This window comes from Mytilus edulis, chromosome 4 (genome assembly GCF_963676685.1).
Source record: "Mytilus edulis chromosome 4, xbMytEdul2.2, whole genome shotgun sequence".
In the NCBI taxonomy this organism is placed as follows: Eukaryota; Metazoa; Mollusca; class Bivalvia; order Mytilida; family Mytilidae; genus Mytilus; species Mytilus edulis.
Genome location: NC_092347.1, coordinates 19,089,587 through 19,116,396, shown reverse-complemented (window position 1 = coordinate 19,116,396; position 26,810 = coordinate 19,089,587). Strand labels below are relative to the sequence as shown.

The 26,810-nt window shown below is 32.2% G+C and overlaps 1 protein-coding gene across 1 annotated transcript; it reads right to left on the bottom strand.

The window, feature by feature from the left end:
* Positions 1-353: 353 nt before the first annotated feature.
* Positions 354-19,960, bottom strand: LOC139519140 (arrestin domain-containing protein 3-like). Its single transcript, XM_071310959.1, has 7 exons — positions 19,592-19,960; positions 8,408-8,557; positions 4,267-4,487; positions 3,375-3,557; positions 2,634-2,816; positions 1,441-1,609; positions 354-738 (listed from the first exon to the last, which is right to left on the bottom strand). The coding sequence occupies exons 1-7, from the start codon at positions 19,707-19,709 to the stop codon at positions 614-616; spliced, it is 1,149 nt and encodes a 382-aa protein (XP_071167060.1). The 5' UTR covers positions 19,710-19,960; the 3' UTR covers positions 354-613.
* Between the last annotated feature and the right edge of the window lie 6,850 nt (positions 19,961-26,810).

Below are 26,810 nucleotides of genomic sequence, written 5' to 3'. Positions count from 1 at the left end.
TTCACATTAAAAACTATGGCTTTGTAAAACAAATAACGTCTGTGTTTCACCAACAAATAAATAAATTTGGTGTATTTACTGTCTTCTGATTGGTTAAAAGAATTAGCTTTATTTTCAATGTTATCAATTTTTATGGAGACACGCCCACTCTAACGTTGTGTATTCATACGCAAACATCTGTGTACGTTGTTATTCGTATTCGTATTTAAATACATATCTTTGAGCCTTATTTTTGATAGAAATTTATTTATAATGAATGGCAATAATTTATTTTGAATTTATTGAACCATAAAATTATTTTTTGACTCTTCACATTTAACATAATCCGCTTTGCGGATTATTCAATGTGAAGAGTCAAAAATTAATTTTATGGTTCAATAAATTCAAAATAAATAACAGCCATTCATTAAGTATCATAGATCATTTTCTAAAAGGACTTATTTTAAAATTGTCCGTGGAAATTCACCGTTCCTTGACATGTCTTTTCATCTGTTAAATAGTATAGTACAAGTAAATATATATAAGAAATAAAGTGACGTTTTCCATTATATCATGTACTTTGGCCCCTTTTATTATTTAGCTCGTCTACATTTGTCTTTGCGTGATAATTCTTTCATCCTCCCCATATATAGTAAGTATAAATCGGAGTATAATTAAGTTGACCTCTTGTATATTCGGGATCGTCTTCTTCCTTGATATTTACACTTCCCAGAATATATTCTGCATTAACTGTTTGCACTATAAAAGTAAAACAATTTAGATTGCAATAGTAAATTGATATCAGTTAAACTTGATGACGTTTCTCACATAGCGGTGTAATGATATAACATTACAGAGAGATACCGAAGTCGAAAATAAACTGACAACGCCATGGCAAAATGATTTTTGTTTTTTTTAATAAATTTCAATTCTAATATATAATTTTCTACGATGGTGTTATCGTGTATTTCAAATAATACTAGTTAATTTGATTGGTTAACGTCTGGATGTCAATGCAATCTTGGTTATTGGATATTGGACAACCAAGTATAAAAAAATATTTAAAAATTTAAGAATTAAGCTATACAATAAACTGACTACAAAAATGACGTTGTACAGGCTATCAATACTTTCAAAATCTTATATTGATTTATTCTAAAATCAGGTCTTATTTCCCAAACGCAAAGCAGAAAACAGTGTTCGTTTCATCCTGTCTAGCTTTATGTACATTCTTTGTTTTGTTGTATGATTCTTTTGCCTCTATGTTAATTAATAACAGAAAGCATGTAAGCTTTGGAATAAGTTTCTGTTACTTTTAATTTTATACAACTTGGTTGAAACTATTCCCGTTGTCATGACCGGAGTGACAGATCCATGCACACTTTTTGCTTAAACATTTTTTTAAATCAAGCTAGTTCTTTGTGTAGTAAATTACAAATGTCAATCTATTATCATACTTACAACTCAATCGATTCATTGGCATGTTATTAGTGGCACCATAACCATTTGACGAATGTGGCTGTTGGAACCTTAAGTAATGGTTGACTGATGAACTAAGTGGTATTGTACCTACAATTATATTGACAGGAATGTATAATTCCAGTGCTGGTCCTATGGGATCAACTCGAAACTGAAACAAAATGAAAACATTGTGTAGTACAAGTAAATGAGATGTTATAAATACGGCAAAGAGACAGCAAAACTAATTCATAGGAATCTACATGACAACATACTGCCTTCCATAATACGCTAATATCTACACAAAAGTCTGTTTTCATAAGCTTATATCTAAAAAAAAAGTTCGTTTTCTTAGGCTAACATCTACACAAAAGTCTGCATGTTTTCAGACGCTTATATCAACACAATAGTCCTATTTTTTAAGCTAATATCTACACGATAGTCCGTTTTCATACGCTAATATCCACCACAAAAGTCCGTTTTCCTACGCAAATATCAACACAATAGTCCGTTTTCATAAGCTTTAATATCTACACAATAGTTCGTTTTCATAAGCTAATTTTTACACAAAAGTCAGTTTTCATAAGCTTATATCTACACAAAAGTCAGTTTTCATAAGCTAATATCAACACAATAGTCCGTTTTCATAAGCATATATTTACACAATAGCTCCTTTTCAGCTGCACTTTCGCTTCACATTTTTACTGCTGTTCAAACTTGACTAATGCTATGTACAGGATACATATAACACAATCACGTACATGCAAAAAAAAAAATACAACAAAAAACACACACACACATTAAAAAAACGAGGTACATTTAGTGGTTTATTTTGAAAATTAGAATATCAGCCAAATCTTGAAGTCATGTCTTCAAATGACGACAATTTAAGCGAGATCTATAAAAATTTACCAACAATATACTAACTGCAAAAACAAGTAGACTTATTAACAAAGAATAAAAGCATTATCCAACATATTGTTTTGCCAGTGAAAAGAAAACTCAAAATACACTTTGAAATATTTTTTTGGAGTCGTTTGTGCTATATTAACCAATCAATCTTCAATATCGCTTCAAATGCACATTTCTTTATTTGAAATATACACACCTAAAGCATAAGAGAAACAATTCATTTACGAAATTATAAGCAAACAAAAGTAATCGCATTATCATCATCATAACCATGCAATATATACCTCTAAAACATAGTTGATTTCAATGATATTACAGCCTAATAGATAGCTGGGAGGTATAGCGGGTACAAACATCTGTTCTCCATTCCATGTGTCTGTCTGTCCCTTACCAATACAGCTATGTCTTAGCTGTGTAATGACTGACGATGTAGTTCTTGTTTGTTGGGTCGTGTTGAAGGTTGTTTTCTGAAAGTAGAAAATAATGAAATTTGTAAAAAAATCGAGAACTTGAGAAATAGAGAAGGATATAAATGAATTCACACTGAGAACTCGTTGATAAATGTTACAGGGTTATAAATGAATATAGAATAAACGTAAAAAGCGGCGTATTTTTATTTCCCTCCCTCAAAGAGCGTTTTCTCGGAAATCCGTCAAAAGAGTTTTGAATAAAAATGAAACAGCACACTTATTTTAAAGTACATTAGAATACATTTATTGATCTATTTCACATGTTTTTATATCCTGTATCTCTAAAATTACGCGAAAATGTTACAAATATTCTTGTTTTCAATATATTCAGATGTAGTTGAACAATGCTATTGTTAATGTTCACAAAATTCCACCAAATTTCGAAATATGGCCCAAATACCTCAACTTTGCGTAATAAAGTAAAAGACAAGTTTGAACCACTATGCCACTGAAATACTTTAAGCAGGCGAACAAGGAAAAATTCAGAAAGACGGAAATTTCGACCGACTTATTTGAAGAAAAGGAATGTTAACATTTTTCAGCGTTATTTTATACCATTTTTAGGGTTACAGATGAAGATCTTATTTTCCTTCCAGATAAATTTTCTATTTCAGCGTTTATTGTGATTGGTTCTCCTGGCACGAAACCATGGCGATCAATAGAAAGGAATGTTGTGATTGGTCCACTCGAACAACACAAACAACATAACTGTTTTGTAGCACTTTTTTGAATGGATTTCTGAAAGAAATAATAATGAATACATGTAGAAAAGTAAATCAATGAACATGGACCATTAAATTCAAGGTCTTGTTTTCTCTAACAGTTATTATTTTGTATTAAATGTGAATAAGAAAAGAAAAACGGATGATGATGGTGATAACGATGATGATTATGCTAAATATTGTTTTAGGTTTAGAAAAACATCGTATTGTGATATGAATATATGTGATACCTGCTCTGTGCAACACCAACATTTTTAACGGTTTATAAAGTAATAGTCCGCAGGAAGATATGTCACGGCCTACCCGTACACATTATCGGAACTCCGAGTCGACCCGTCTTTGACAAATTGCCTTTACTCACAAAAAAGTCGGGTATACATATAGCAATACAACATAAGCTCTGTTCAACTTTTAACCGACATACATATATATGACAATTAATTTCTCTGGCTAAGCAGCGAAGTGGCAACTACCAATGTTTAAATCTCCGGTTCGATCTGACCAGGGAACGACCCCAAAAACTTCTGCGTTCGAGGAAATATAGAAAGATATAGTTCTTCCAAAAATAACTCATAAATTAAAAACCTCATCAGCATCACTTTAGTTTTAATTTAACATACCTATAATTATTTGCACACTCGATTTTGTCTTTAAAACAATTTGTCGAACTGCATTGTCATGCAGATGCGAATACTAGTTATGTCTCTATATATTATTTTACTCACACTTGCTTGAGGCAAAGAGTTCAAATCTAGAACACTTGAAACTGTGAAAGCTGTTTTCGTCACATGGTCCATTCTCCAGGGTTTCATTATGGCTGCTTTGATATAATATCGAACGTATCCATATTCCCCTTCATATGACGACGGAAGACTTGAGGGAAGTTGGAATCGGAAAGGATAGGAATATTTCCCAGCTGGTAAAACAAACTTTTTTCCACATTTATCTATAAAATAATTTTAATTGGGTCAGGTTTTAGTCGTTTACAAGCTGACATATATATATATACATATAAGAAGTTTATATACTAAAACGAAATTACTATCGAAAATTTTTATATTTTAAGTCCCTTATTACTAGTAAGTTTAGTCTTACCAAACATCATTTAGTTTTAATCGCTTAACTTCTATTTCTCTTATAGATTTTACCATCTTCAAGGAACACCATTGTTGTCGTGCAACTGGTGGACACACATAGTCATCTACATAAAAGGAACACCTTCGTCGCCTACATAGACACGTACATTATCGGCTACAAAGAACATCGTTGCCAGTCAAGAATTTTACTGTCATCTTTCAGGAACGCCATTTTCAACTATAAGGAACCCTATTTGCATGTAAATGGAAACTAGACATTAACAACACCATTTTCGTCATACAAGGAACACCAGTGTGACTGTCGCCATACAATGCCCATAATTTTGTCAGCAACAAGGAACAATATGTCTTCAGACAAGGACCACAAATGTCGTCAGACAAAGCACAGGCACTTGTCTCAGAAAAAAAATTTCCTATATACCTTAATATAACACAAGGTACTTAACTAAATTTTTTGAAAAATGACACCCAGTCCCGAATTCCCGTTATTTTTCGATTTCTCGGTTGTCAAACCTACTTAAACTTAATATGCCGTAAATTTAAATTGATTTATCTACACAATGGTATATGACACGACTATCATTGCAGGTCTCAGAAGTCGGTCAACGGGATTTTTTTAGTATTCAGTATCTTGGTATAACCTGTATTATGGCTTTTTAGTCGTAGTATTCAATATCTTGGTATAACCTGTATTATGGCTTTTTAGCCGTAGTATTCAGTATCTTGGTATAACCTGTATTATGTCTTTTTAGCCGTAGTATTCAGTATCTTGGTATAACCTGTATTATGGCTTTTTAGCCGTAGTATTCAGTAACTAGGTATAACCTGTATTATGGGTTTTTAGCCGTAGTATTCAGTATCTTGGTATAACCTGTATTATGGCTTTTTAGCCGTAGTATTCAGTATCTTGGTATAACCTGTATTATGACTTTTTAGACGTAGTATTCAGTATCTTGGTACAACCTGTATTATGGATTTTTAGACGTAGTATTCAGTATCTTGGTATTAACTGTATTATGGGTTTTTAGTCGTAGTATTCATTATCTTGGTATAACCTGTATTATGTCTTTTTAGCCGTAGTATTCAGTATCTTGGTATAACCTGTATTATGACTTTTTAGCCGTAGTATTCAGTATCTTGGTATAACCTGTATTATGTCTTTTTAGCCGTAGTATTCAGTATCTTGGTATAACCTGTATTATGGCTTTTTAGCCGTAGTATTCAGTATCTTGGTATAACCTGTATTAGGGTCTTTTAGCCGTAGTATTCAGTATCTTGGTATAACCTGTATTATGACTTTTTAAACGCAGTATTCAGTAACTAGGTATAACCTGTATTATGGCTTTTTAGCCGTAGTATTCAGTATCTTGGTATAACCTGCTTTATGGCTTTTTAGCCGTAGTATTCAGTAACTAGGTATAACCTGTATTATGGGTTTTTAGCCGTAGTATTCAGTAACTACGTGTATGTTTTATGGCTTTTTAGTCGCAGTATTCAGTATCTTGGTGTAACCTGTTTTATAGCTTTCCAGTCGTAGTATTCAGTATCTTGGTATAACCTGGGTTGAGTTGTATTATATTAAGGTATATAGGGAAAAAAATTCTGAGACAAGTGCCTGTGAGACAAAGACCACCATTGTCGTCAGACACGAATCGTCGTTGTCGTCATACAAGAAACACCACTATCGTCATTAATTGTTATCATATGTAGGGAACTATTTTTTCTTCATGCAAGATTAGCATTGCCATCAAGGAACATCATTGTTGTCATATCAAATAATGTTTTTAACGTCTCAATGTAGTCTGTAATTATAATTATACCACACGTCTTGTATGTGACGCTAGCTTATTTTATAAAACTGTGTTTGTTTTGTTTTGCTTTCGTTTATGTTTTGTTTCTATTTTCAATGTAATATAGTCTTCCACTGTGATTAATTTGATGAAATACGTCACTTTGAATGTTATTTGAATTATTCATTGAGGGCACTGCGTGTTAGCTGTGGGTATTGGACTAATGCCAACATTCTGTCACCAGTTTATACAGCATTAATATTTGATACTTGACACAGAACTACATATTATCTTTGATACTCCCTGATGTTTGACATATAAAACTATTCTCTTGAACCGATGTTGAAAAACAATTTAAAAACAATTTTAGGAAAACGTATGCTGAATGCTACAGATAGTATATATTTTTTTAGCATTTTCAACGTCTAATATACAAATAAACATTTTTTGAGGTGAGAGACAAAAATGATACCAGAATAGCATTATTTTATTGCCATTCAAATGATAAAATAATCTATTTTAAATGAGATTGTAATATTTTCATGTTTTAATACATTTGAAACATTGATTGAATTCCTGCCTTTCGGCACATGTAACTGCTTTGATTTTGAAATATAGATATAAGAAGATGTGGTATGAGTGCAAATGTCAGAGATAACTCTCCATCCAAGTAACAAATTGTAAAAGTAAACAATTACAGGTCAAAGTTCGGTCTTCAACACAGCCTTGGCTAAATGAAGGGGCCCAACAAACTTTATATAAGAGTTTCAATGGAAGAATGAAAAGAAAACAGCATCGCCCTCTAGCTTTACGTTCCATTATATAAAAGTAGATGATGGCTTCTCCCTAAACACTTCAGTTTGGTCGGTATGCTGAAACCATCTATAGATTAATATAGAACTTCTAATAAATAGTTCCATAGATACTGTAACAGCCAGGTTTGTCTCATATCTTGAAATTGACAATATAGGTCGGATGAGAACAATGCTATGCGAGAAAACATGATTTCAGCTTACCAATTGTGAAATTTCAATCTTTCACAATAGTATGAAAGTCGAAGCATTCAGCTTATCGTGATTTTATAATACAGTGGTATGCAAGTTAAAGCATTCTCACCTTGACTTTCTAAAATAATAACATGAAAGTCAAAGTGGTATTCTTACCGTGTTTTTTAAGATAAAGTCAAAGTATTCTCTCCGTGATTTTTCCAAGACGGTGATATGAACGTTAACGTATTCTCTCCGTGATTTTTTAAGACTATGGTATGGAGGTCAAAGTATTCTTATCATGATGTTTTAAGACCGCGATATGGGAGTCAAAGTATTCTTACCGTGATTTTTTTCTAGACCGCGGTATGGAGGTCAACGTATTCTTACCGTGATTTTTAAGACGTTTGTATGAAAGTCAAAGTATTCTTACCGTGATTTTTTAAGACAATGATATGGAAGTCAAAATATTTTTACCATGATTTTTGAAGACGGTGGTATGAAAGTTGACGTATTCTTACCATGATTTTTTAAGACGGTGGTAGGAAAGTTGACCTATTCTTACCATGATTTTTTAAGACGGTGGTAGGAAAGTTGACCTATCGTGATTTTATAATACAGTGGTATGCAAGTTAAAGCATTCTCACCTTGACTTTCTAAAATAATAACATGAAAGTCAAAGTGGTATTCTTACCGTGTTTTTTAAGATAAAGTCAAAGTATTCTCTCCGTGATTTTTCCAAGACGGTGGTATGAAAGTTGACCTATTCTTACCATGATTTTTTAAGACGGTGGTAGGAAAGTTGACCTATTCTTACCATTATTTTTTAAGACGGTGGTATGAAAGTTGACCTATTCTTACCATGATTTTTTAAGACGGTGGTAGGAAAGTTGACATATTCCCACCATTATTTTTTAAGACGGTGGTATGAAAGTTGACCTATTCTTACCATGATTTTTTAAGACGTTGGTATGGAAGTTGACGTATTCTTACCATGATTTTTTAAGACGGTGGTATGGAAGTCAAAGTATTCCTCTGTTGCATGGTGATGTTTAATGTCTTTGTACCGAGATTGCCCTGGTCCCCTCATTTTCTGTTCTGTCCAATGTACAAAAGCTTTTCCTTTGGCAAAAACACGAATTGCTGTAATACAAAGAAAACTCAACGTTTAATAAACATGATTAAATTTACCAGACATAACTTCATAACATCTGTTTTAGGATTTTGAGAAGTTTCTTCTTTGTCCTTTTCTATTTTTTGTTTGTTTTTTTGCCTGTTTTTCTTTTATTACCTTTACTATTTTTATATCTTTAAGGCTTCAAACGCTTTGTTCGACATGTTCCTGGTGCAGATCAACAAGAAGGGCATTTATAATATCATTTAAAGGAGGAGTGGTGGGGTGGAGGTTGCAAATCAATCCGACAGCCACCCAACGACATAATGGACCAATATGAAAACAGGACCAAAAATTAAGAATCTAAATACACGGTTAGATTTGGCATATCAAAGAACCCCAATAATTCATTTTTTAATGAAATCAAACAAAGTTTAATTCCTAAACTTTTGGGACCAAAACTCCCAAAATCAATCCAAACCTTTCTTTTGTGGTCATAAACCTTGTGTTAAAATTTCTTAGATTTCTGTTAACTTATACTAAAGTTATTGTGCGAAAACCAAGAAAATGCTTATTTGGGCCCTTTTTGGCCCCTAATTCCTAAACTGTTGGGACCAAAACTCCCAAAATCAATCCCAACCTTACTTTTATGATCATAAACCTTGTGTTTAAATTTCATAGATTTCTATTCACTAATACTAAAGTTATAGTGCGAAAACCAAATGTCTTCGGACGATGACGAAGATGACGCCAACGTCATACCAATATACGACCAAAAGAATTTCAATTTTTGCGGTCGTATAAAAAGGAAACATCAAGAGAGCAACTTACATCTTTAACAAAAGAACGATGGCATAACAATTTATCTTGCTGTTACTCGTCCCCAGTAATTCTGGTATATAACTTGATTGACTATTCGAATGCAAATTACTCTAACAAGCTTGATTAAATGTCAATCTGGTTTGTTTCACTATTATTTTGTACCATGTGGTATAACATATACAATATAGTTGTTTAATTTAAGACGTTAGAATATTTGCCTGTTAATAATAGATATATCGTTATGCCTTTTTTAATGTGTATGGCTCTGATCTGGCTGTAGATTCGAAATAGTTAAATTCATATTTATGATTTACGTCAACAATATTGTAAAAATTATAACAAGAGGCTGTCACAACGACAGCAAACCGGATTTATTAACATTTATTTGTGTCCTGGCAATATCACAAGAACCATTACTGATGAATGGTGAAAGTGAAAATCGTCAATATCAGATTTGACCTCCATTTTGTCATCAGTATCAACATATAAAAATTTGAAAAGCTTAGATTGAATGGTTCATGAGTAAATGCAACAACCTCAGACAGAATGGAAACGCCATTTTACTATCTTTCAAGAACCATAACTCCTGACGGTAAAAGTCAAAATCGTCATTATTGAACTTGACCTCTATTTTGTCATCTGTAACAACATATTAAAATTTCAAAAGCTTTGGTTGAATGGTTCATGAGAAAATGCACGGACACGACGGGAAACACCATTTTTCAATCTTTCAAGAACCATAACTCCTGAACGGTAAAAGTCAAAATCGTCATTATTGAACTTGACCTCCATTTTGTCATCAGTAACAGCATATTAAAATTTCGGAAGCTTTGGTAGAACAGTTCATGCATAAATGCACGGACACGACTGGAAACTCCATTTTTCAATCTTTCAAGAACCATAACTCCTGAACGGTAAAAGTCAAATTCGTCATTATTGAACTTGACCTCCATTCTTTCATAAGTAACAACATATTAAAATTTGGGAAGCTTTGGTAGAACAGTTCATGCGTAAATGCACGGACAACTCCATTTTTCAATCTTTCAAGAACCATAACTCCTGAACGGTAAAAGTCAAAATCGCCATTATTGAACTTGACCTTCGAATAGTTGTCAGTAATAACATATTAAAATTTTAAAAGCTTTGGTTGAACGGTTCATGAGTTAATGCACGGACAACATTTGATTGCCGCCCGCCCGCCCGCCCGCCCGCCCGACTGCCCGACCGCCCGCCCGCCCGCCCGCCGTACATCCCTAAATCAATAACCGACATTTTTGTCACAAAAATCCGGTTAAAAATCACTGTATTAAATTACTTTGCTCTTCATGGGCCCTTTAATTGGAATAAAAATATCTTATCTTATCTTATACAAAACAAAAATCCTAATGACTACTTTTTTTTTAAATTACACAGCAAGTCGTATGTATACACCCTATTAAACATTGGTATATAAAGGCAGTGTTTTTGAAGAAAAATAATACTTGATACACAAGTAACAGAATTCAGACTGAAAATTTCATTTGATTTGAAAGTAACATAAGATAACTCAAATATATAATAAGTTACAAAGTCATAAAGTACACAAACAAAGAACTGGGAATGAAAATAGTCCGAGGATTTGTTTTTAATATTTTTAGAGTTCTTGAAACATTTATGTCGCTGTTCGGATTGTGAAGACTTTTCAAGCTACTGTGCAGTTTTAAGTAAAATGAGGGTTGCTAACGTTATTGAAACAGCAACCGGAAAAATAATAAGTTCTACTGGATATCAAGCTGGTGGGGTAGAGATTTTTAAAGTTATTTCACTGTTAATCAGATATACAAATCTGAATTGTGTGTAATGCTTAATTTGTGATATTTGAAAGTATAAATAAGAAAAAGTTGTATATCTGCTTCATTTCTATATAGCCCAATAATAGCCTTATACGGGAAAGGATATTTTCTGAAAAATGTTCACCTATCTAATTCTTATTTCATGATTTTATATGTTGCGCCACCCATCGCCTATTAAATTTTTTGTTGAGAAGTAATGAGTATGGTATATTTTAGGAATATCTATTTTCAAGAAAGAAATTGTGCCGAATGCAATCAATAAATAATTGCACCAGGATTATCGCAGGTCCATTCTAAAACATCTCTTTGTACGATCAAGTAGTCATATATTTTTGCGTCAGTTTACTGTTAAACTAAATTCATTGATTTATAGTTAATTGTAATCTAATTAGTTGCACACGGAACGTTAATAGTTTGTGACAATGTCAGCTTTTATTTTCTTCTTTTTGCGTTTGTCAAGCTCAAAAACAGTTTCTAGCATTCCGATATTGACATTTTTTCAAATCCCAAGATATCATCATAACATATTGAAAACTTTATTATGTTCAGTCTGTTATTCTTTATAACCATAATAACAATGTTCGAACTGAAGAAACATAATATAGAAAACAAAAACTTTTGTATCTAAATAGTGTGACGATCATAATAAATAAATGGGTTGTGTCTATGGGACCCATATATGAATGATACCTCCGCTTGCATGATTTCCAAAGAGACACCAATACCGTGCGTAACGTCAATGCATTTGTAACTGGACGATAATTATGCGAACAACCAAACACATCATTATTTATCAATCAATCAATCAATCTAAACAGTAAACAATAAAGAATAAGAAACCGACGAAAACCTGCATGGGGAATAAAGGTGCTCCGGAAGAATGGACAGTCCATTCGCGGCATCCGTCGAGTTGTTCATGTCAATCTGTGGCATATTTTAGTGATATGAAAAACAGTCAACCAAGTCCTGATGGTGTCCTCGGAACTATCGAAGACATGACTCTATTGCAGACAGCAACTCACGTTCAAATCACGTAATGACAGGAAATTTGAGACCAGGAATACCGAAAAAACTGAAGGATAAAATCTCAATATGCAGGTGCTGCACCAATTTGATACTTCAGACATCTGAAGTAATCTCTTGTGTCATAAGTCTAGTTCTAATTCGACTCTCCAGGTCTAACTCGACACTTACTTTTAATCAATTAAAAATGTTAGAATATAATGGAAAGAAAATAAATAGACGAGATGTATATGCGATATCCTTAAGTTTATGTTCAATCGGATAAGTGTGGTTAAAAAGTCACTAAATTTGAACTATTCACTAAATTAGTAGATTACATCATCTCTATAGATAATGTAAGGTTCTTTCAATTTTCCTGAGAAACCTTTTAGTACATATATATAAGAAATTTTATCTTTAAAACTACACATGCAGCAACTCAACGACAAAAAAGGAAATTTGTTGAAATTTAGATTATTTGTCTTTATTGTAATTTTAGCACAAAAATAGGGTAGCGCAAATATATAAATTTAAAAAAAATGCTTTGGAGGGTGCAACTTGATAAGACTATATTTGTAAAACCATAGATAATCTGGGCAAGTATGGACACAACATGCAAGCTTGAAACAGCTCTGAATTTTGGCTGTGGTTAAATATTTGACACAGCTGAGGTTTTTGACATAGAATAAATGTGTACTGAACCAAATGTGATCATATGTCTTCGAACGACGACGACGGCAACAACTTCATACCATTATATTTGCGGCCGTATAAAAAGACTCAAAACATGTTGAAACATAAATACAATATTGAGTAACTCTGAAGGCTTGGTGCAGATTTGAGGGGTTAAGCAGGACCACTAGTTTTTCAGTATTAGTTAGAAATCGGAAATATAGAAATCCTTTTCATGCTTTGGTGATATCTTAAATATTGCCAAACCATGTAATAACTATGTTTTTTTTACCCTGACACCCATATCCCTCCTGTATTTAACAGTCAATTATTGTATTGTCTTGACAGATATATTGACCTAAATTCCCGTCGTATTTAAGGCAGATGTTTCTCACACAAAAAAAAAACTATTCATCGATATTCTTTTGTCATACTAAAATGGCTATGGAGAAAGCATCAAAAGTTTTAACTGAATCCACAGATGTACTGCTTATATTAAGTAAGCAGCTGTTGTCTCATAAATTACATATAATTTGATTTAAATATGTGCTGTACTGACTAGGCTGCATGGGTAATTCAGTCTTTTTGATAAAGTGTGCGACTTTAAATTGCCGATACCGAGTATATTCATACATCCTTGATGACTTTTGATATGCCGAATGGATTCAGAGTGCAGTCTTATCGACTTTAAATGTGTCGATACCAAGTACATTCATATCGATTCTCAGTTTGCCGATAGCGAGTACGTACTTACAGACTTTTTATGTGCCGATACAAAGTATATTTTGCTCATTTTAGTGTGCCAATACAAAGGATATTTTGCTCCTTTTAGTGTGCCAATACAAAGTATATTTTGCTCAGTCCTTTCTTTTAGTATGCCGATAGCGAATACATCTGGTCGGATTTTAATATGCCGATAGGAAATACATTCATAACAACTTTTGATATGTCGATACGGAGTAGATTCTTATCGACTTTTAATGTGTCGATACGGAGTAGATTCTTATCGACTTTTAATGTGTCGATACGGAGTAGATTCTTATCGACTTTTAATGTGTCGATATAGCGAGTACATTTTAATCGTTATAGTTCCTGGAATACTGAGTCTATGGAGCGGAGATTTTGGTGTTCGAGTTTTCAGGACAAGACTGTAAGATCATGCAACATTCGCTATTATGGTAACTTTGCAATAATACTGGTACAAAAGCAGTGTTAACCATAGTGAACGAAGAAGTTTGGCTTTTTGTAGAATTGTAGAAGAAGATTGATAGAAAAAAATCTTTCAAAAAAGGAAGAAGGGGAAGGGTTTACATCAATGAGATTTTCATTTTGAAGACAATTTTTAGCCCCGAAAATAATGGATTCGGTCTCGCCAAGCTCGTACGTTAACAATTGCCTAGAAATTTGAATACAATTGTGAACGAGAATAATATTAGGTTATGACGACATGAGAGACCCACATGTCTTGATTATTCAAGGTTACATCTGTAAAGATTGTAAAAACATTCTCGGCTATCTGGAAATGTATCTAGATTAAATTCAAATTTTATTGGTGGGCGGATGGAAGAGTACGTGTTGGCATAATTAAATTTGTATTAACTTTTTCTCTTTTTTTTATGATAATACTTCTTTAAATAGATTTATTTTTTTAATTCTTGAGACAGAAACAAAAATGGATTTGATATGAAAAGGATACATCCATGTTCAAAATGATTTTTCCTGTTCTGTATTTGTTTTTGAGGCGAAACAATAGTTTGTACCGAGAAAAAACAAATGCCCCTTCCCCAACTCGCACACAACACAAAAGGTGTATATGTCAGTGGCTACCAACCTGTGTTTTATTAAAACTTTGGGTTTTGTTTTACCGAAAATTTCCAGATGTTTGATCTACTTACATGACTTATAAACGGTCAAATAATTACTAGTTTGTTTACAAAAGCACGTGTTTGACATAAGCAATTCTCTCCTAGTAATACTTATTTACAAAAATATATATTTGTGAGATGTGAAATTACAATGCAAAGCAGACAGGATGATGTCAACAAAAAATATTGAACTTTAATAAAAAAAAATTATTCACGTTTAGATGTGAATAAAATTATGTTTGATCATGTTTGTTTTGTCAATGTATTTGCCATAACCAAGGTTTTTGTCTGTTTTGTAAATAAAGAATTATTAATAAAATTGTATCTGGGTATGTACACCAACGGGACAAAAATTAACCCATAACTAACAAGAAAGAGGATTGAATGTACGCCAAGAATGTTTGCTAAAGGCGGTTAAGTACAGTATAAAAAGTGTTCTCCATTGATGAATGATACCCGGGAAATTCGGGTTGGGTGATGAAACATAAATGCCAAGACAGAGGGTCGTAGTAAAACGTCACTACTGCCAAACAATAACGACTGGCGAACCGGTTTACCAAAAATGTATGTAGAATCTGATACTATTGCCTCAAAATCAGATATAAAGCTTTTTGTTCCTGTTCTTCTCTCAGGAAATGTGATAAGTTAATTAAATGAAGAATAAACAAGGATTACTCTGGTCTGAGTATCTGTAGATCAAAAGAAATTGACAGTTGTGATTTAAATCAACAACATCGCGTGCGATGCACGTGTTGTATCTTGTAAACTGTCTTTATACTATGTTTTATTCAACTTTAACACAGTCATAAACCAAAGCGAAGGGTAGAAAGTAAACATTTATCATAAATTACAAAACTCACTTTGACTTGTTTTTAAATCTAAGCCATTCAAAAAATATCGCCTGTTTCAGAATTTGTAGTTTTTTTTAAATTTTGGTTTAAAATTAACATATTAAGGTGTTCCAAAGTGAAACTTTATGATTCTCACCTCTTGTTTACATGTTAATTAATGTCTTTTTCGTGTTATTGTATCTAGAGAACATCGGCTTCATGTCAAACATTTGAAAGCATATTGCCACCAACTTGAAAGAAAAACAGCTAGTATTTGTCAATTTATTATTTTTGTAAAAAATATACCCAATATCTAAAGTATACTGTCTGTTCATGTTAGATTCATGTAGATTTGTATAATATCACAGTAGTTCCTGACATTATAACGTAAAAAACAGATTGATCGTTATGCGTTGATTGTCACGATATGTAACAGTCTAATTAAAGAGAAGGTTCCCTGTCCGGCGTTTATATGTAACTGTATAAAACACAGCTTGAACGCTTAGCAAAGACGGTAAATATGCATTTAATTGAAGCTTTATGAAGCAAAACGAAATAAGTAATTTCTGGGTTAAAAGGTTTAGGTTATTATGTCTAGATCTAGAGAGAAGTATTATTAATTCTAATTGGTAACGTAGTTGTGGAATTTATTGTTCTTCTCTCTTTCTTACTCGCAAAATTCGTTTTTAATAGTATACTGTTTTATGTCTTTTAACGTTATTGTATATATATAGTACGCCTCAGGGGCGGATCCAGCAATTTTAAAAGGGGAGGTGGGTCCCAACCCAGGACAAAAAAAGGGGTTCCAGCTATATGTCCCCATTCAAATGCATTGATTGTCCAAAACAAAAGGGGGGTTCCAACCCCCGGACCCCCCCTGGATCCGCCAATGCGCCTTTTACGAATAAACTGATTTGATTCACGAAAAGTATAGCTTTGATAAACAGAAAATGTGATATAAGCATTTCATATTTATTGTAAGTATAATATAAGCATGACCATGGGTGTTCTATTGCGTGTTGATGCAAAGCGATATAAAGATGAGAAGAAGTGGTATGATTACCAATGAGATAACTCCAAATCAGAGACAATAACACGTAGACTTTAACAACCAAAGTCACCGTTCGGACCTTTAGCAATGAGCAAAACTTATACAGATTATTTAGCCATAAAAGGCCCCAAAATGACAATTGTATTACAATTCTAACCGGCCTGATATATTTATTTTTGTCCCTGTCAGATTTTCTTTATTCATTATATAACGGTTTTCATAATGATAGACAAAACTTGCATTTTACCTCTATGCCCCTATGCTATTTTTTTTAGCCATTTCAGCTATCTTGGTTGGCAGACGGTGTCATCATTCACATTTTTAAATAAGATACACCAATAATGAGTGTGACCAAGTTTGGTTAAATTTGCCCAGTAGTTTCTGAGAAGATTTTGTAAAAGTTGCCTTAAGCATATCAATGTAAATCGTTCAACTATCATATGTTTGTATGTTTAACGGTGACCAGGATTGTTTGAATGTAAATAATATGTGTGTTACAGCTAAACCAATTGAAAGAAATGTATGTATTTAACAGCTAGACTAGTTGAATAAAATGTTATATGCTTAACAGTATGAATTATTATGCATTTAACAGCTAGATCAATCGAATGAATTGTTATGTGTTTTAATAGTAGCTAGATCAATCGAATGAAATGTTATGTGTTTAATAGCTAGATCAATCGAATGAAATGTTATGTGTTTAATAGCTAGATCAATCGAATGAAATGTTATGTGTTTAATAGCTAGATCAATTGAATGAAATGTTATTTGTTTAGTAGCTAGATCAATTGAATGAAATGTTATGTGTTTAATAGTTAGATCAATCGAATGAAATGTTATGTGTTTAATAGCTAGATCAATTGAATGAAATGTTATGTGTTTAATAGCTAGATCAATTGTCTGAAATGTTATGTGTTTAATAGCTAGATCAATCGAATGAAATGTTATGTGTTTAATAGCTAGATCAATTGAATGAAATGTTATGTGTTTAATAGCTAGATCAATTGAATGAAATGTTATGTGTTTAGTAGCTAGATCAATCGAATGAAATGTTATGTGTTTAATAGCTAGATCAATTGAATGAAATGTTATGTGTTTAATAGCTAGATCAATTGAATGAAATGTTATGTGTTTAATAGCTAGATCAATTGTCTGAAATGTTATGTGTTTAATAGCTCGATCAATCGAATGAAATGTTATGTGTTTAATAGCTAGATCAATTGTCTGAAATGTTATGTGTTTAATAGCTAGATCAATTGAATGAAATGTTATGTGTTTAATAGCTAGATCAATTGAATGAAATGTTATGTGTTTAATAGCTAGATCAATCGAATGAAATGTTATGTGTTTAATAGCTAGATCAATCGAATGAAATGTTATGTGTTTAGTAGCTAGATCAATTGAATGAAATGTTATGTGTTTAATAGCTAGATCAATCGAATGAAATGTTATGTGTTTAATAGCTAGATCAATCGAATGAAATGTTATGTGTTTGATAGCTAGATCAATCGAATGAAATGTTATGTGTTTAATAGCTAGATCAAGTGAATGAAATGTTATGTGTTTAGTAGCTAGATCAATTGAATTAAATGTAATGTGTTTAACAACTTTTATCAATAATTTTGAAAATTAGTCAAATTAAAATCATTTTGAAGCAATTTTGAAACTACATGCTACCGGTATAATAAGTTAGAATTCCAGGGCAATCTGACAAGAATTAATTCATAAATTTATTTGAAAACTAAGTTTGCAATTTCTATCTATAATAAATAAATGTATTTACTAGTTTACAAGTCGTCATCACTCAGTATAGTAAAAACTGTACTGGCATGAAAATACTGCTATGGGACGAAATATATAACATTTTATATACATCAACGAATAAAATCTCGAGAATAAAATAAGATCGGATGTTTTCAAATGTCGATTTCAGTTTTTGGAACCTTCAATGCAAACTAGGGTGGTTGTGTTATGTTTTCTTGCATTTTTTAATTTATTCTTTTTTACTCTGAATTTCTTATGGAATTCCTTGAGATTTTGAGTATGAACCTGCTCTAAAATTTTACTTGGTTTTGATGTTTTTGCCTTTTTTCCTTTATTGCTGTCATGTCATCGACCTTTACGTCTTTCCTCCTCGAATCAAGTCATTTGGTTGTTAAATATAATTATCAATGGCAGACAGTATCTAAAAAGTATGTGTTATTGTAGTCGTTTACATTTCTCTCCACCTTTAAACCCAACATTGATCATGTTGATCCAGATCTCTGGTTTTACTGGAATTAAATTCCATCAACAGACTTACGGTATCTAGTGTATAAATATTTCAATATTTGTACTGTTTAGTAAAACTCTAACGGCTATACCACCAATGGGATTTCTAGATACGATCTCAATATCTGACGTGTGTTGATAACATCACATAACTTGTTTTCACTATTCATGCAAAAATGTCTACTATGAACAGAAGATATTATGACTGTCAATTTGAATTTAGAAATATGGTTTTATTAACGTTGTGGTCAAACGATAGCCCTTTGTGTAAGACAAACTGTCAGTATTACTAAAAGTGAAAGATCAACCAACGCGACCTATTATATAAATAATATCGTACAACCGTTTTCTTATCCCCCTTGTGAGTAATTAATTTCTGGTCCAGACATTTTCCGTCAGGGTTAATTTTCATTGTTTTAAAACAGAAAGAATTTAAATGTGTTTATTTTACAGTAAACATTCATGATGGCGTTTTACAAAAATGTATGAGCTGGGTCAATAAATATATATTGTAGATATTTTAGGATGATTTTTTTTTATAAATTGGGCTATATATTAAATAATACTTTTATTATTTTAGATTATTATATATAAAGTATTAATTTAGATGAAACAATCACCATAATCGTAATAGAATCCGTGTCATTGTAAAGTTTGGATTCAAACCAAACCCCAAAACATGCCAAATAAATTGATTAAAATATAATATTAAACTTACCTTGCATTTTCATTGGGTATTTCAAGTCAACTGTCACATACCCTTGTAAAATTTCTCCCGCCATATAAAATCCATTTGATGCCGAAAGAATAATTTCAAAAGTTTTTAACTTCACCATGGTCGCAAAGGTATGAAACACTTCTTTAAATCCTGGCAATCAATGTACTCCAATCACCAGATGGCCATCTCTGTAAGTGGAAATGCTAATCTAATTTTAACGATGTTTTCTTAAGAGGAGATTAAAGTATTTATCTTGCAGGTGTATAATGTTGCATATCCACTTTCCTCAGCCAATCACTGATCATCACTGGATATTGACTGCTGCTGCAGATGGCATATGCTTGTCGTCTGGATGTAAGGCTATGATAATAGTGATTACACTGGACACATTGATTGGAATAACAATTACCCATTAAAAATAGGAGGGAGGTTTATTTATTGTCTGTTTCGGTATAATTGATTATCAGGGGAATTAAGTTCTCGAATGGAAATTGAAGCTAATTTCTGGCGGGGAAAATATATTTTATCTTAATTATCCAGTTTAATGTTCCGTCCTCAAATTATAAGATAATTTGTGAATTGATCAATCATATATGGTATTTAGGGACCCATTTACTGAATGTATGGATATAAAATGAGTTGTAACTAAAATAGTCCAATACACTACTTGTAATGACCATGCATTCCTCCTTCAACGTTCAATTGGATAAAGTATACTGTAAAGTTCTTTCGGTATAAGTGGTCTTTCGGGGCTATTCGGCATGACGTTGCGGTGTAGGACTTTTAAACGCCGACTAAAGGGGTAAAAACTATATGTGAATAGCCCTCGCTTATCACTTTTTAATTTTTTTATTGTGTATTTGATTTATGTTAATAATGAAAAGAACCCTTTATAAATCTATTGTCCCAAAACGCTTTTATTATAAACGCTCAAAACGTAAAATTTGAAAGTATGTATAAGTACTAAAACTCGAGTGGCACTGTGGGTTTACATGAGAAAATAACCCATCAAAGATACCATGACGCTCAAAACCAAAAATTTGAAAGTATGTATAAGTACATGTACTAAAATTTGAGTGGGTCTATATGAGAGAGAAAAAAACAATAAAGATACCGTGATGCTTAAATTGTGTATTCCGACACGTCGACAAAGGACTCAACATTGTCGCTCGAATGGGTCCTCAGACGAATATCCAAATACATTTCAGGTTGCAAGTTTAGCTATGACGATCTATCTTTTTCGGTATTCCGTCTTAATTTGATTTTGATTCCTTTCTTTATAGTATGAACAACAGTGTATGTAGTTTATGTCAATAAGACGACAACTCAACGACATAACAAAATTCAAAGACGTCTATTATGTATCAAAATGTAATTTTCAACAGAAAAAAACCCATGTCAAGCCCTATTAATCGTCATTAGGCTATCAAAGACATGCACTCAGATCATATTGTGTAAATGAACAAACAAAAATCGAGACTACAACAAAAGGCAACCACCAACGATGTCCCTTACTTGGAATATCATAAATTTATACGTGAATACGAAATATTTCAAAATATTTTGAATTTCGATCGCAGGCAAGATATTCAAAAATAACACAAAACGCGGAACCGTGGCTTTTAATACAATTGTTGCAATATTATACAATACAATAGCATAAAACGCGGGACCGTGGCTTTACAGTTGTTACAATACAATACAATACAATAGCATGTTTAACGCAGTGGTTGTCGTTGGTTTGTGTGTACAATAATTTTTTTTGTATTGCCACTGACATTGTGAATGTTTAATGACATAAATAAAATTGAATTGTTTTAAATTGTTTTAAGCATCAATCCTGTCATACCGATGTGTTTTTATTGTTTGCGTTTTCTTCAAAATCTCCGTGTAGTCAACATAAATATTATTTTGGTTATTTCTTGCATGATATATCAATATCAAATCAGTTCTTTTTTGCGTTTTTTTGTTTTTGTTTTGATGTTAACGATAACAGAACTATAATTCAATCATTACGCATAGTGCTTAGATATATGTATTGGTCCCAGAGATGTGCTATACGATTTGATTGTTATCTGTGAATGATGTAACTATAATTCCATTACAAACCAGCAGACGTAATAAGCTCTTATTCAAGTATTCAAATCTTCTTTTTCCAAATTTATATATTTAACTCGAAATAGGATTGACAATGGACTACCATGAAACAATTGGCTGATTTACTTTAAGCGTTTGTGAATTATATCACAATATGCATGCAACACCAAATTTCATTAGAAATTGTACTTTCATATATATATATATATATATATATATATATAACACGTAAAGCCCCAGTCACACTGTCACGTTTTATTCCGTATTAAATTGCTACGTTTCAACTACGTTTTGAATAAAAATGTCCCGTTATTTTGAAAGCTATGGTTAACTAGGTTTGTGCTACGTTCTTATCACGTTTTGCTACGTACTAGTACGTGTAGAACCACGTTTTCACCATGCATTGATACGTTTCGATAGATAGATAGATAATTTTATTAACCAATCATGGTGCCCAAAATTTGAGCTATACAATCAAATGAATTACAAAATAAAGTACAGAAAATGATTAGAATGATTAAAGTACATTTAAACAAAAAACACCACATGAATACACATTTACACTAATTAACCTGATATAAACCAAGTTATTGACAAAATATAGTTGTTATGGGTGCCACTGTGACCTGGAGAAATTACATAAATCTTTAGGATAGTTCTAGTTCTATGGGAGACAACTCCTGATCAATTTTATTTCCTATATATATATATCTAACAACAATATTTTCTATAATTTTCTTTCGTTCTTCAAAAGGGGAGTGCAATAAATTAGATAAGTTTGAAGTAACAAACAAATCTTCAGATGAAAGAATCCAAACAAATTTCATTTCATCAGATAATTTTGAAAATTTTTTTGAATTTAGAATTTAAATTAGATAGATGTTTGTGACGTTCCGCTAGGCTTTGATACGTATTAACTAGGTTTCTACTTTGTTTCAATTTTCGCTACGTTTGTTGTTGAGTTTTCAAAACATACGGGGCACGTCCCGTTTTGAAGAAAAGATCACTACGTTTTGATACGCTACATATATTCCCGTTTCGCAGTAACAACGTTGCGCACGATGTTCCTACAACACGACGTTGTTTTCTGAAACTTTTGACCTACATTTATTCAATTTGTAAGTTTCATTTGCTTTTTTTTTATGTTGTTGGTTGATTCTAAATCTGTCTCTATTAATTTTGTGATGTCTATTTACCAATAATTTATTTACCTCAAGTTGTGGAAATCGATTAAATAATGTTTATCCTTAATTCACCTTAAAATGTTGTATTGTCGTAAATAATGAACTTGAAGGAAGGCAAAATGGGACAGAAGTATACGGTTTTCAATAAATGAATTATAACAAAACTTAATCGCAGGCTGCTAAAATTGCATGGTGCATATCATCTGTTATTGTAAATTTTTCATATCTTGATTCAACTCTAAATGATACAAATATATCCGACACTCTGCAAGTAAATAAAAACATATTTACCCTTGATTAATTGGAATTGAATTGTATTAAAAATTTGCTTGACACATAACTTGTCGAAAAAATATAATAAAATTACTACAACCCGATCTTGAAAATTATTTTCCCAGTCATTTGAAGTTGCTTGCTTTTAAAATGTACTAATCTTCTCCTGAATCGTCCGTATAATACGGGGTTGCATTAATTCAATGAAACTATTTTTGTCGCTGTTTCCGATAAGTCTTTCAGTTACTTCCGATCATGCACAACATGCACCGTGTTTTTTTTCGACAACCAGCATTTTTTTTTAAAGAGGTAGAGCCAATTTGCCGGCGATTTGTTTCATTCGATTAGATAGGTAAATCATGCTTTAAATAGCCCGATAGATGTTAATTATAGTACATGAAAATACGTCACATCATTTATTTTCATACCTTGAACAGGTATTCCTACAAAGACAAGGCCAAGGCTATTGATTTTTTTAATATTGATTTTATTTTATTATTAACATCCTTTATGCAAGGTGCCATACCACGTAACATGCCAAGGAGCCAAATAACATGGAACAAATTCAAATCTTGATTTTCTCATTCTAAATATCTGTATATATGTACTTTTCCTGGTCTTTTAAGGTTTTATCGCCTATAAGATAAGATAAGATACTACATGTATATATTTTAACCTGAGAACATTTTACCGCCAGTTGGTCATAGATCACCCTGTGTTACTTACACATGTTATATTGCCTTTTCTGTCATTTTAACAAATCGGACCTTCGTTGTGATACAGATGCAACAGCTTCTTGATGTTTTACCTTCAATCACGATTTGTAGTGTAATTGATTGTTCTGTTGTGTTGTTTTATTTTCTGATGACTTAGGTACCGGTGTAGGGACGGTGGTAAATATATCAGTACTAGTATCTAAACAGTTTGTAAATTGGCGACAAAATTGTTGTTGACTGCATTTGTTACATATAATACCATGTTCAAAAAAGGTTTCGAAAAATAGTTTGTGTTGTTTTGAAACTTGTATACAATGGCCTTATTTTAAGTTATGTGTATATAACACCCGCAACATGTAGGTTTCATTGCTATAGAATTAATTATCGTGTTATTGGTTATGTACAGGCCCCTACATCAGTTTGACGGCAGTTGGTCCTTGAATATATGTAATAAATGTAACCACATGGATAGAAAGTAAGTCAAGAGTATGGATAGTCTAGGAATGCACACAAAAAGCAATACATTATTTTTTTTTTGATACATGTAAAATGATAAACTAGTAAACTATATAGTCAAAATGAACCAGAATGACTATGAATTAAGCAAACATCCGAAAAAATATGATAGAAACATTAAAATTTAATATAACAACACAAAAATGCAAATATTCTGAGCGAGATTCTAACCCTTTCTTTCAAACCATCATTTATTAGTAGTTCTGTGCTCTACTAATGGAGCTACGGCGATGCTTATACATATCTCTCTTATTAAGCAGCTATATCGGTGCAATTTATCGATGTTACAATTTTTTCTTTAAAAAGTTGTTTTTTATGTAATAAGGACACTCTTAACCAATTTCATTTTTGAGGGAACAAGTAGTATGAATAACAACAGTCATAAAAAGCATAACTTTTTTTTGGTTTAAAATGTCCTTCTGAGGGGATTCCCTGTTTTTCTCACCTAAAGGTGTCAGACCACCAATTAAAAGTCCCTATCTGTTCAACCAAATTTTGCAATTTTCATAGCTTTCTAAATTTTTTATCTTAAGTTTAACCTCTTACAAACCAGGTATGTCCTGAATCGTACATGTATCACCTTTCTTCATGCCAATTTTCGACATACCTTTAAAGCCATATAAGAAAGAAGAGACCTTCCGAATGGATGTACCACTAAAAATAACCCCTGGTTTTCTTGAAATCTTAAATTAGTATACTATGGAGCGCATTAATCCTCAATTTTTAATTTCAACTCATAGACAAGTAAATTTGGGCTCAAAATGGTCTTAATATATTTCTCTTTCACCAAAAGTTTCATTTCTGCAAATTTGTTGGTTAGTTTAAGTAAACAATGACATCAAACGCACTATTTTGTGTCCCGAGTAGGACTACTTTTACATACGTTCTAAATTTGAGGGAGTAATTGGTGGTCTGACACCTAAAAACACCTGAAAATCCGCATATTGGACTTTCATCCTTTTTTAGGGTCAAATTAACTTTTGATCACACATGTCATGATATATGTAAATCGAGATATTGATCAAAAAGCATTTTTATTTTTTGTTTTTATAGTAAATTTTATTCTTTCGGCACTTTTTGAAATTGGCCCTTCTGTGAAAAAAATCATCGGCAAATTGGCCCTACCTCAAATTTCACCATGCGATTAGTTTTAAGTATCAGGAATATACAATGGAACAAATTTTTAAACACATGTAACGTCGAAAAAAAAGCGTTAATTTGTTTGGATTTTTCGACGTTTTTCGACGTTTGGACAAAATTGCTACCGTTTTGTAATGTTTCGTAGCATTTTATTCCTGTAAGACCCAAACATGCAGTTAATAAAAAACGAATCAAGACTTTATGTACTTTTCGTGTATCTAACTTTTGTTTTGGTAAATTATAAATTACTTATTGAAATATCAGGTAAAAAACCCGCATTAATTGCTTGGACAAATGAAATATCAACTTGGACAAAATGGCTACCGCTTGAAAACGACTGTGTAGAGATGGTTTAATAGAATATACAATTTTTGAACTCACGAACAATGAGGCAAATGTTTGTTCTTTCAGTAGATGTTATAATTATCTCACATTTTTTAGTCATTTTTAGCTATGTCTACTTATAAAACTACCTTTCAGCCGTTAAGTCAACGAAAAACGTCATTGGACATTTTTCTTATTCCAGCTTAATATGCAGCCACCGAGTCAAACGAAATTCGACAAAAGAACGGCTTTACTTTAACCGAGAACCGACACACTTCGTTGCTTCTGCCAAGTTTCGGGAAGATCAGAGAATAAGAAATAGATCACTATACATAAGAGATAAAACAGTTGTTTAAAAATGTAACGTTGGACATCCGTTTTTTTCACATAGCTTTGTTGTATTAATCCTCAAATATACTAGATATTACTAAGCATATGACCAAGATCTATAAGAACATAAAGGAAAACATATACTGAACTAGTTTTTATAGTGGTTAGTGTTTGTTAACATTTTATTTTGTTTTGCGGCGGAAATTTCGAAGATTCTGTTTTAAATCATAGGGGTTGTAGGAACAGCGTGCGTGACGTTTAGTACGCTTTCAAGAAGCTCATGAAACTGTACTTTCATATATAAAACATGTATATCGGGGTATTTTTCCTTTCGCTATTATCATTCTGTCAACATGCGTTGAATCACTTCAGAATTAATAAATCCTATTCTTCATACTGTTTTGTATAAGTTAAAGTTTTTATTAATGGTTGCCTTTCCAAGAGAAAATGACCCTCTGTTTGATCCCATATGAATAATGATGTATGTTCATGTCTTGTGTTGTACTGTTACACTTCTTTCCTAAATTAAAGAGAGGGTTTGGCGCCAGCAAACAAAGCTTAACCCCGCAAGATTCTGTATTTGCCTATCCCAAAACAGGATCCTGTAATTCAGTGGTTGTCTCATGTTTTTTTTTTCGT